The following is a 12,883-nucleotide window of genomic DNA, read 5'->3' on the forward strand; positions in this document are numbered from 1 at the left end:
TATAAAAAAAAAAGTGACTGGATGGCTTACCATAAAAATTGTGACAGCGTTTCTACACAAAGGCAACGCCACCAATTGAGAGATAGAGAAATCAACCAATTATCAATAATATTGCCTTCAAATGAAGCACACATGGTAGCAACTATTACGATTTACGAATCAACCATAATCTATCAAATCATCTTCAAACTAGGGGTGTCAAAAATTACCGGGAAACCGAAACTGGAACCGGGAAACCGGAACCGGATTTCTATTTTATTTGATAATATTTATATATTATTATATATATTATATATATATTATATATATTAATATTTTTTACACTTAGGTTTAGGTTTGGGGTATTTTAAAAAATTAAATTTTTATTTCTAAGGTCCAAATTGGCCAAAACATTGATTTTTTAGGATTTTTGGACTTTTTTAGGTTTATTTTTTAATTATTTGGAACAATCACAACAAAGCCCCTTTAATTTAGACAAAGAGACTAAGAGATTTTTTTAAAAATTGGCCAACTTATGAAAAAAAAAAAAAAGGGCTTATTTTAAGCCAAATACCTAAAATAAGCCCAAAAACCAATTTTTTAAAAAAATCGGTTACCGGACTGAATAAAACCGGAACCGGCCGGTAACCGGGACCCCAGTTAACCGGGGTCCTAGTTTCGGTTCCGGTTTCTCAAAACCGAGAACCGGGGTACTCCGGTTCCGGTTCCCAGTTTTGGCAAAAAACCGGAAAACCGAATCCAGTTGAAACCCCTACTTCAAACCATCAAAATTAAAAAGAGAATTGTTGCTCCTACCCAACTACCAACAAAGTCAACAAAACATAGCGCATATGAAAGAAAAGAATTTTGCATCCTGATTCATTAATCTAATAATTTCAAAGGATAAGTAGATTTTTCAAATCAAGCTACTGCTGATCAAACTCCATACATCCTACTACCACCACATTATGGGCAACATCTACTAAGATCAATAGCATCCCTCCCCCATTGACGAGGTTTGTTCCCCCCATCCTCCCCACCAAAAAAAGAGTCAAGGCTTTGCAACCAATTAGTAAATGTGATTATCTAAAAAATTAGAAAGTGACAGGGTGCTCTCCAGACAAAGAATTCACTTCTCTGGTTCCAAGTGGTGCAGGTGAACTAGGAAGCTGTTGTTGGGTTGCAGAAGATGCAGCTACATTCACTTTAACAGTTGATGGCACTGATGGTTCTGATGGATCAGAGGTGGATGCCCTTCGCCATTGTAGTTTGTTGGGTGTAAAATTTCTATTGTTGTGAGTTAAAGGTGCTTCGCATGGACTCCCAGCAAGCTGGCTTGGTCCTAATGTTGCACCAGCTACTGCTGCCTTCCTTACCACCTACACACCAAGTAAAAAGGATAATTGAAAAAGAAAATATTCATCTTAATTTCTCATAAATCCATTTAGATCGTTGGGTCCACAAGGGATTTAAGCTAGCTGCAGTGTGTCCCTTTATTTGAAAATCTTAATATGCAGGTCGAGGAACGGGAGAAAGTTGAGAGGACATTGGAGTAACTTCCATCATTTGATTTGTTACAACTATCTAGTTTTCTATATCTCAACCTCAATTAAGTCATCAGAAAAAATTATATAACAAAAGAGCCAATCTATATAAGACTGCTCCAGTTCCGCCTTTTTCTCAGTTCATAATTCTGATCTAATCATATCTCAGTATATCAATGATCAACCAAATAGAGATTATAGGAGGTATCAGGACTTGTTTACCTTTATGGGCCTTGAAAAAAATTGAGCTCCACTCAATTCCAATGCTTTGTTAACAGATTCCTTACTGGCAAATATAACATAAGCAGACCTAAAAGAGAATTAAATTCATTAACCAGTCAGTAAAAGATACAATATATAAACAGAACATGTACCTACTTAGTGACCATCAAAGTAGAGATGAAGGAATTTCATTTACCCTCTTTGCTGCGCAGTTGATTTGTCAGTCAAAGTCACCACATTGACCACTGCCCCACATTTGGCAAAGTACAATGATAACGCTTTTTTATTGGCTCCTGCAAAATGTACCTGATATTCCAAAACAAGCCATGTTTAATAAGTCGATTTTTTATTAGACAATGACAACGGCACAAAAGAAACAAAAGGATCAGATTGCAATAACAATAGCCCTTGGTAAATTTACCAAAGATGATGGTTTATTTGATATTGTGGATGACTACTTCAGAGGGACCGTTTCATTTTTGTAGGTTGGTCCAGTCTATTGCTCTTTCTCTGTTCCTTTTCGCCTTAGGGAGTTGGATTACAGGTACAACCTTTGTACAAAGGCTCAAGCACAAAGCCATGCACAAGGAAGGGGATTTGTGCAAAACATAAATATGGAATTGGGAAGTCCCCATTTCTAATAACAGCTCATATTGAAATTTTAAGGAAACAATTCCTTGTCACTTAGTTTGAAATACACTCAACAAATAAAACTTAAAAATTTAAGGCCTAATCTGGATCCTCCATAGGCTAATCTCTTGGAGCTTATGTCCTAAAAGAAATAGGATTACTAGAATGCTGTCTACATTGATGTAATGCTGCTTTCACCCCTAACACCAGTTGTGATAACAAGAAACCTTAGGCATGATTGTTAGAAAATATACCCATGATGCCAAAAAATATTCTTCTAAAATTCTGTCTCTACATTGATGTAATGCTTTCATTCCGAACATGAGGTGCGATAATGACAAAACCCTAGATGTAATACTTAAGGAAGTCTAGGTTTGATACCGTTCATATATCACAATTATTTCAAAATCTAATTCAAGTTTTTTCCTGAGCAGTTAAAACACCTCACAAGTTGAAGTTTTATGCTCGAGGAAAGAAATAATACCTATTTGCCCACCTATTGTACTATACTCCAATAGTCATAAACCTAAATTCCTGTCTATCATCTTCACGTGGAATCTCTGAAGACTGTCTTCAGTGGAATGGGCATAATAGCGTCATTTATCTCTCATGACTTTCACAGCCGGGCTATTCTCTGTCTTCCCCCCTCCATGAATTAAGAATTTTATGAAACAACAAGATCCAGTCGACATGAATTATGAGTTGATGAAGCTTGTTAGGTGCTGGTGTAAGTAGTAACTTCTACAATTGCTAAAGCTTTCTCTTTAAGGCTTTCTACTCCACCTATTGTTAATCAAGCGATATCAAAGAGAATATTTCCTTCTGTCCTGCACCCCATTAACTGGCAGCCTTTGCCACCTGCCCCACCTTAAAAGTACGGGGCTTTGAGAACAGCTACAAATTTCTTTAGAATTTTATAACCATTCTCCCACAACCCAAATCCTTTCCCTACAATTAATTTCAATCCCTAGCCACCCTAAGATCCCTTAAATAACCTGCTGCAAGAAAATCCTGCAACCCTTCTTGCTTCCAGCAACTTACAACCCATGAAACCCTCTATTTCCCTTTCCCAACCTTCAGAAAGTTTTGACCCCAATGTTTTCCTAATCTCTTTTACAAATTAAATAAAGAAACCTCTCATTTTGCAGCTGCCAGATATTTTCCTTGCTGCCCTATGTCACTCTGGCGCCATCTCCAGACAACAAGCATCTATCCAATGCCGATCTGGTACTGGACCAAAACAAAAACATTAATAAATTATGTTGTGCCAAGCTGGCTACACTGTTGCATTGTTTATCAGCATCACTGAAAAGCCTTTGAACTTGGCCTTTTGATTTCCTGTTACTCCCGTCAATGCTTAAATGTTAATTACTTTCTTGACATCTCATATGGCAATGGTTGAAAGTTTCAATATTTTCGGATCTTTCCCTACAATCATAATATGCCTTTCCAATTAATATCATTAATTTTGGTTCAGATTATGATACAAAAGAGTTAAGCAGATGTCCACAAAAACCATAGTAGAGGCCTTATTTCTTTCCTCTACCTGATTATTTGCACCAAATAGGCCTAAATGTGTGGGAATGTAATCAATATGATCTTGCTCTGGATAGTAAAGGATAAGATAGCTAGTTTTCAATTGACTTTTAGTAGCCATTTAAGAAAAAGTGTTATGCAACAAATCCTCAAACAACATTTCGACCACTCCATTTGTCAAATAGTTTCATGATGTTTTTTCTAGACTGAACTTAGGAACGAAAGGCCAGGGATAGGCCTAAATAACAGTTACCAAAGAACATGCATCAATAAGTCTGACTCAAATGGACAGCTAAACCAGACTCGATGTATAACTATCTAGGAAGCAATTAAGAGGATTTAATACTGAAAAAGGGCATATAAAAAGTTTCTCTGCGTTTACATTTGTCACAAGCACAGTTCTTGATTCACTATCTTCTTCTGGAAGCTTCAATGGACCTGCAAACAGACAAGTGAAAAAAAAAAAATCCCGCATGATCTTGACCATTTGGTACAATACAATAAACTCACTGATTTTCAACCGTCAACTAGTTAAGCTCACTACATAAACAGCTGTATTTTGGTACTACACCCAAAACATACAATTCCATTCTCACATCCTACAAACAGGTACCCAAAGCCCAAGGGAGACCAACATGTGAACACACTATCAATTTATAGAAATGCTTCATTGTCAGCAAAGAACTTACAAGTAAAACAAAGTATTATGTCCAGGCCCAGGAGTTAAAGAACAAGAGAAATTAGAAAATACACCCCCAACAAAATTTCCCTGCAGAGGTCACAAGTGTGTGAACCTCTAACTGTAACTTCATCCTCCCCCTTCACACAACCAGCGCCCCCCCAACCCCCCCCCCCCCACCTCTTTCTTTTACTACAGCAAAATTACAGGCAAATCAGCCCCAAATCCTGAAGAAAACTGAAAAACTATAAAACCACAAATAAATCCAATGCTTTAGAAACTTGCTGCATTTACTGGAATGGACTTACTAGAATTCAACAATAAGTTGGGCTTTCCATCTTTTTCAATCTTCACCTGTCTTGATCGCAGCGTAGACATTTCCATCTCAATTTGATGCAGTCTTTGTTTCACATCTAAAACTTCCTGTATGCATGAAAACATTGAATAAGGTAAAACCTTCTCCCAATATGCAAATAAAATACATATACGTCAGGAAAACAACAAATAAATTCCTTTTACAAGTTAACCTTATATCATGGTACTTCCCACAATTTGTGCTTGCTACAATTAGCAACCATGCTTGTATTCATTGTTAAATGACCATGGTTTGCCAGGCAGAAAACATACCGAAGCCAGATTTGGAGTAGTAGTTTTGGAATCCTTGGTCAAGTTGGATTTCTTGAAATTCTGAGAATTTTCTTTGCATGGAAGGCCCACATTTCTCTCAACCACCAAAGGAACTGGACCAGAAGCAAGGCCAGCACCAACTTCACCAAAGTGTCTCTTTCGTCCGATGTTACTCACAGCATGGGGTTCACAAATTGTACCCAAGACATGATCGAACTTTCTACTCTCAGCAAGGTTGTTGTTACCAATCCCAAGAACTTCCCCTGTCACAGTCCTACTACGTTCACCATTTGGCACAGGAAGCACTGATGGTCGCTGAGTAATTACTTGCTCATCTTGCTTCATAAGACCAACACCACTCACATCAACAGTCTTGCTCCCTTCAGGTGTGCCATCACATGGCTTGCCCAGTCTATCCCAAACACTACCACGCGGCCTTCCACTGTGTTGGGAGTGGGAGACCACACCTGTGGGTCGTGCCCAAAGGCCGGTTCCAGTCATATTAGAGACAGAAATATGTCTGTGATGAGCATATTCTGAAAGGAAGAGATGAACATAGTTGCTCAATGTGATCAGCATATGAGGAACCACAAACTGTGACTAGTCTTTACATTGTTACCAAGTTAGAATGAATCGTATTCAACATCAATGCTGATAGTTCTAGCAATGAGGACTGCATATGTCTGGCAAGGCAAGAAACCTCACCTGATGGGGAGGATTCTAAATGGCTAGAGGGAATTTTTTCTCGTTCGTTAGGTAACCAACTGGAGCCATGATTGACAACCTGCTCTACAATGAAATGAGCATCGATTCATGCACAGGTTAGACGAAAAGATAGAATGTGTTACACTAGGAATGACCCATAACTTCAAATTTAGTTTGTTGCCAACCTTCTTGTTAGATTTATTGCTACACTGAATGCTTTCATGTCCAGCATTGGAGCCACCTTCGTTTTGGGTCTGCCAATGGGGCAAATCCACGTTAGGAAAATAGTTACAGAACAAACAAAGCAATCATCTATCACATAATATGCAGAAAAAAGAAAGAAAGAAAAAAAGTACCGTGGACGGATGAGCAGCGACATCTAGCGGATCTGATAAAGCAACAAAGTCTGCATTGGATTGACGAGCATGATTCAAGAGAAAATCCCATAACCTACAAAGAATACAGCGCAGTTGAATTTGCGTATTCAAGTCGTTCTACCATTATCAATTTACGAATGCAAGAAACAACTGAAGAAATGAAAATACCAAGATACGAAATCGGCAGCCCTCTCGCCAAGAAATGCGTCCAAATCATCCCTTGCCTGATATTGACTCTTCCCGTTGCAAACAAGAACCGTTATGTATTCCTGCTTGTTGAACAGAACAAACAGATACTACATAAGCATTGGCATTCGCACACGCATTTAAGGTTTCATTCAAAAAGAACGAAAAAGGAAGAGAAAGGAATGAAATAATTTACGGCGAGAACGTCATCGGAGTAATCAGAGAGGAAGTCCGGGAGCGTGGACGAAATCGAAGCTTTGAGAATGGAAGTGGCTTCCGATTTCCGGCTTAACTTGAACGACATAGCCTTCGCCGACCACCATGAAATGCCATCCATCATCTCCGATTCTAAGTATTACTCAAACACTCACCGCCGATTGCTTCCCTGTTTCCTCCACTACTGACGCTATGGCCTGAGAAAACCAACCAAACCCCAACATCTTACTCTATGGGCTGGTTTTCGGGTTAAGAAATTGGATATCGGAGTTACCCGACGTTCTCGTGTCGTGGCGGTTCAAAACGAACCGACTTTGATAACGACACGTGGCATGACGAAACACACCTCTTTTTTTGTTTTTGTTTTGGAAGGTAATAATTAATTCAATTAAAATAACAAATCAATACAAATACACTTAAAAGCATACCCCATACAAGAAAGAACAAACCTGCGTAGCAGTGGCGGCAGCTCTAAAAATTCCTATAAGGAGGGGCGGAACTAAAATAATATATATAAAAGAATAAAAATTCAAAAAAAAAAAAAAAAAATTGTTAACATGTTATAATAAATTAAAATAACAAATCAATTAAAAAAAATGGTCAAGAAAAAGAAGAGTAGGGGCGAAAGAAGGAGAAGTAGGGGTTAGGGTCCAAAAAACTAAAAAAATTACCCTTAAAAATAAATTTCAAAAATTTTTGGAGGGGCAGGCCGGCAAAACGAGTTGTCATGTCGAGTTTGTGTTAACCTGGTTGACCCGCGAACCTGTTTATGCCAACCTGAACCCGACACATTTAACTAAACGTGTCGAACACCTAAACCCAAACACGACACATTTTCTTAACGAGTAACACAACACGTGTAACCCATTTAAATAAATGTGCAGTTTCAGGTTGACACGACCCAACCCGTAAACATGTTTAAGTTAGATGTCAATAGGATTTGATCCAACCCGACCCGACCTGTTTCTTTGAGAAACCAAAAAAAATAATATTAATAATTTGTCATTCATTTGTTTTGTATTGCATGCTATGCTGTAGATAGTAAATGTCCATTGGAATTAATGGTAGCGCCACGAACCAAGTGAAGGCGGAGGAGGGATTTGGTGCCACAAGGAGTAGGCTAATGGCCATAGGGATTTTGTGCCACAGGTCGCGAACCAAGAGAGAAGGCGAGATTGAGAGAGAGAGAGAGAGAGGGAGAGACCGATAGAGAGAGAAGCAGAGACTGACGGAGAGACCGAGAGAGAGGCAGAGACCGATAGAGAGAGAGGGAGAGAGAAAGAGAGCGAGAGATCGGAGATTAAGAAAGAGAGTAGTCTGAGACTCTAAGGCTGAGCGGTGCAAGTAGGTAGGATTAGTTTAGAAGTTTAGTTAGCCTTAGGTTTACAAATTTGAGATTAAAAAAATTATATATATGGGGCAACCCGAGAACCTGTGGGTTGACACGACTCGACACGTTTATTAAATGTGTCATAAATGGGTGATCCATTTATGACCCGAACTCGTCTAACCTAAACTCTAACTCTAAAATTACGTGTTGTGTGGGTTCGCGGGTCCCAAGTTAAATTGCCAACCCCAGGAAATCCACTCCAAAGCATCGAGCCAATATCGAGAGAAGTAAAACAAAATAACATTTCCATTAATTCATCAAGTTTCCCATCAAATCCATTCCACAGAACATCCCACAATTTAGGGTGTAGCTCCTTAAATATAATTTTGGCTAAGTCCTCCACAGTCACATATGTTCTCGCATGGCTCACCATCTAATTACTTGTTGGGAATATAATTGCAAAAATAATATTGGGCAACAAAAAAAAAAAAATTCTCAAACTAAGATCGGACTTTAAGAAAAACATATAAAAAACTATACTATATTAAAATTAAATTGCAAAACAAGAATTACTTAATTTAATATCACAACTACTCATTGGCTTTTAGGCAAAAAATTTCTTTCTTGCCCCTTGAAAGAACACTTGCAATTTTAGGGATTATGAAACCTTTAAATCTTCTTACCAATATCTGACAATAACCAAGAGTGTGGACCCTTACCTTGCTCTTCAAAACTAACATATTCTTGAGAAATAACTCAAGAATATTAGTTCTTAGTAAATATTAAAGAACTGTAGTGGTTGTGTATTTTGCAAGAGCTTAAGGTTTCTCTATTTATAGGCTTGGAATACTAGGAGAGGTGAGAGAACTAGTCAATGTGGGACTACTACTAGGGGTGGACAGCTAGGCTAGAAAAACCTGTGCCTCCACCTCCTAGAATTATTGCGTATGGCCATGGAATTGCTCCCTGGCCCATGCGTCCAACATGTTGCTCTTGGGCTTGGGATTAAACCAAGCCCTATCTCATTTTCTTACCTCTTTCGCACAATTTCTCTTTAATTCATGTTTTAATAAATAAAACAAGCAGCCTAATAAATAAAAAATCGCACCTCGTTAATTTATATCGGCTTAGTGAGGGACCCAAAGTCACTATTTAATTACAATTGATTCCATTAAACAATTGTAATTGAACTCTATTTTATATATTTTTTTATTAAATCAATTAATCCATTAGACTTAATTAATATTGACATGTGATGCCTACTGTTGTGTAAATTTTAAAACTTGCAAGTGCATAAATCATTTGCAATAAAATGATTGCAAGTGCGAGGTCGATCCTACAGGGAATTTTGTTTTTAAAAACAAAATGTATCTAAATTAATTAAATCCTAACTTAGTCACAAAAATTGTAATACCCCGATAAAAAAAATTACTTTTGTCAGAGATTTTTTTGCAAAGAGCAACCAAAGTTTTATATAGAACATGTCTTATAACAAAGAGTGCCTAAAGGTTTTTTGGTTTTATAACAAGTGGCATGTTGTGACTAAATACTCACCTAAATTAATAGGTGAATATTCGTTACGTTTTACTCGCAAGTGCACAAGATCAAAACGATAGTATAGTAGGCAAATACGAGATCATTTCTACGAGGATTAGTAAATTATGCTTAGAAGTAATTTCCTATTTAATTAACGGAAATAACTCAATTGACACAGATTGAATCAAACTAAAGAAATGAAATAAAAGAAATACTAAAACTAAAAAGGACTAGAGTTTGAAATCCACCGCTTACCATACTCAAATAAGATTAAAAATATGCCAATATTCCAATTATCTCTAGATATCCAATGTTTGTCAAACTAAGGGCATGGTATCTACACCTTAAGTTATTGATCTCCCTAAGCAATGAATTAGGCATGGTATCTATCTAATTCTTTTTTTCTTAAAGGATTTAGCACGGTATGTACTAAGTTGTTCTTGAAGAAAGCATAGATCAGTGGAAATCGACAACCACACAAGGCCTAGGGCATGGTATCTATTCCCGGTTTCCCATGTTGATTAACCCAAGAACCTGTGATGGGGTTCTTTTGTCACTTTGTGAAGCCTAGGACTCAGTCATCCAAATTGACTCAAATAACATAAATTCAAACACATGCACATGATCAAACACATTCATATGAAGAATTCAAGTAAACAGGAAGTAATCAAATTAAACACCCAAACGATAATTATAGTAAAGGCGTCAATATTGCAATATTAAAGAGATATGATTAGGAATTCAAACTAACCCTAATTAAAATAAAAACTACAACAAAAGAACATGTGGAAGAGAAGAAAACCCCAAAATCCTTTTGATCTAGCCTTTAGTTCTTTTCCAGAGCTTGTGTCTTTTTCTCCACACATTTCCTAGAAGCTAAGAGATCTATTTATAGGCTTAGGAAAGACCTAGAAACCCTAGAAACCCTAATACAATTGTAGGTCAGTCTACTAATCCAACTAGGAGACTGGAAACCTAAACTGAGGTGGAAAAAGACACTTTCCGCATCTAGGCCGCGCGAGTGCAATTGATCGCAGGTTGGTGCGCTCAATCACACTCCTGCGATCGATCCATGTGTTGGGCTCTCGAACGATGTTGCGCTCTCGCCTGCTTGATATGTGATCTGTTAAGTGCCAAAATATTCATATTTTAGCCATTAACTTACATTTGTTAATCCTTTAGTTTTGATTAATTTATGTCATTTTAGTTCTTTTATGTGCTTTCTTTGTTTTTGTAGGTTGTTGGAAGAAAAGGAAGCAATTTCGGAAGTTTTGGGCATAAAGAGTTAGTTTGAAGAAAATTGGAGGCTCTGGTAGTGCGATCGATAGCAGGGGAGCTACGATCGAGCGCACTATAGGCGAAGGCCAAGACGAGTGCAAGGCATGCGCTCGTGCGCACAAGCAGCAACCCCTGAGATCGAGCGCCCAACATAGAGGATCGATCGCAGTCCTGCTATCGATCGCACACGGGCTGCGATCGAGCGCATCCATGCATGAGGAGCAAGCCAGTCGCCATCCTTGTTATGGAAATTAATTGTTTTAGGGTTTTGAGGTTTATGCGAACTAGGACTTAAACCCTACATTTTTTAGGGTTTCTAGAGTATCCCTAAGGCTTATAAATAGACCCTTAAACCTCTATAATAGACAAACAATTTACAAGGAGAAGAATTAGAGCTCTTCAAGTTAAGTTTCGAGTTTATTTTTTTCTTTTCTATTTTATTTTATGAAGATGTTTAACATCAAACTTATGTGTAACTAATTTACTTAGTAGGGCTAGATTGAAGCCCTAATTATGTTTAGTTAATATTCAATATTGGAGCCTTTGTGATGATCATGTTGTGATATTTAACTTGATTAATTCCTGTTTTCATGAATTTCTCATATGTGTTTGCCTAATCAACATATTCATGTAGTATGGACTAGTTAGTTAAAATCAATTTGGATGACCAAGTCCTAGGTTTAATAAAAGTAACAAAATAAATCCACACCGGATTCTTGGGTTAATCAACATGGGGAACTGGGAGTAGACACCCATGCCCTAGGCCTTATGTATTTGTCGATTTCCACAAATTCATGCTTTCTTAAAGAACAACTTAGTAGACACCCATGCTAAATCCTTTAAGAAATAAAAGAATTAGAGTAGACACCCATACCCTTAGGTTGACAAACATTAAGTATGCATAACATGATCAAAGCATTGATATATTGTTATATTATCTAAATATAATTAGTGGTGGATATCAAAGCCCTACCTTTTTCTATTATAAACTCAAAATCAATCTTTCTTTTGTTTTACTTACGAAATTTATTTTAAGCAAAATTTAGCAATCCTCGTGGGAATGCTCCTGTACTTGCATCATCTACTACTATGTTGACCTTATGCACTTGTGGGTAAAACGTACAATTATTTACCTATTAATTTAGGTAGATTTGCGCAACAAGTTTTTGGCGATGTTGTCGTGGATTGTGGCAAATTTTGTTTAGAATTATTTTTCTTTAGTTTTGTTATTTTAATTTTTAATTTTTAATTTTGTTATTATTAAAAATCAAAAATATTTTCCATTTTTCTTATTTTTCTGTTCTCTGTTTTGTTTTAGTTTGTGGCACCAGCTTTTTGTTACTATGAACGAGCGCACTAACCTGCGATCGAGCGCAGTTCTAGGGAGCTTCCGGACAAGCAACACTGAAGCTACTTTGACTGCAGAGGCAGTTCAACTTATGCAAGGTCGTCGTTCTCAAGATTCAACTATCCTTCCACTCGATCCCGAAATTGAGCAGACAATTCAACAAAGGCCTAGAGACAAAGAAGAAGAGGAAGAAGTTGAGGAAACAATGGAAGATTTGTGATAGAACCCACCAATAGACCACTAGAGGCAAATCCACCATTGGTGCGAAGACCAATGAAACAGGCTTTCATCCCGACAAACCTCAACCAGCCATCATGCATAGCTTATCAACCGAAGTTGGAAGACAATTATTATATATCCCCACAAATACTCAATGCACTGACTCACTTCAGGGGCACAACTACTGAGGATCCTAACTTGCATCTTAAGGAGTTCTATGCAAGCTTCAGCACATACAAGGCATAATTTCAGAGAGACTCAGGTTAGTCCTCTTTCCTTTTTCTTTGAAAGATAATGCTAAACTGTGGTATAATTCTTTACCTGTAGATTCCATCCATACTTGGGAAGAATTGGCCACTAAGTTCCTAAAGAAGTTTTTCCCAACTCAAAAGACAAGGCAGCTTAAAATGGGAACTTCAAATGTTCCAACAGAGAGATGGAGATCTGTTCTTCGAGGCATGGGACCACTTC

The 12,883-nt window shown here is 37.5% G+C and overlaps 1 protein-coding gene across 1 annotated transcript; it reads right to left on the reverse strand.

The window, feature by feature from the left end:
- Positions 1-836: 836 nt before the first annotated feature.
- On the reverse strand, positions 837-6,924 carry LOC132185858 (uncharacterized). Its single transcript, XM_059599659.2, has 11 exons — positions 6,682-6,924; positions 6,468-6,568; positions 6,279-6,372; positions 6,108-6,176; positions 5,923-6,001; positions 5,218-5,753; positions 4,899-5,013; positions 4,294-4,349; positions 1,942-2,051; positions 1,746-1,833; positions 837-1,358 (listed from the first exon to the last, which is right to left on the reverse strand). The coding sequence occupies exons 1-11, from the start codon at positions 6,823-6,825 to the stop codon at positions 1,074-1,076; spliced, it is 1,677 nt and encodes a 558-aa protein (XP_059455642.2). The 5' UTR covers positions 6,826-6,924; the 3' UTR covers positions 837-1,073.
- Between the last annotated feature and the right edge of the window lie 5,959 nt (positions 6,925-12,883).

The sequence above is a fragment of the Corylus avellana genome, chromosome 7 (genome assembly GCF_965113065.1).
Source record: "Corylus avellana chromosome 7, dhCorAvel1.hap1.2, whole genome shotgun sequence".
In the NCBI taxonomy this organism is placed as follows: Eukaryota; Viridiplantae; Streptophyta; class Magnoliopsida; order Fagales; family Betulaceae; genus Corylus; species Corylus avellana.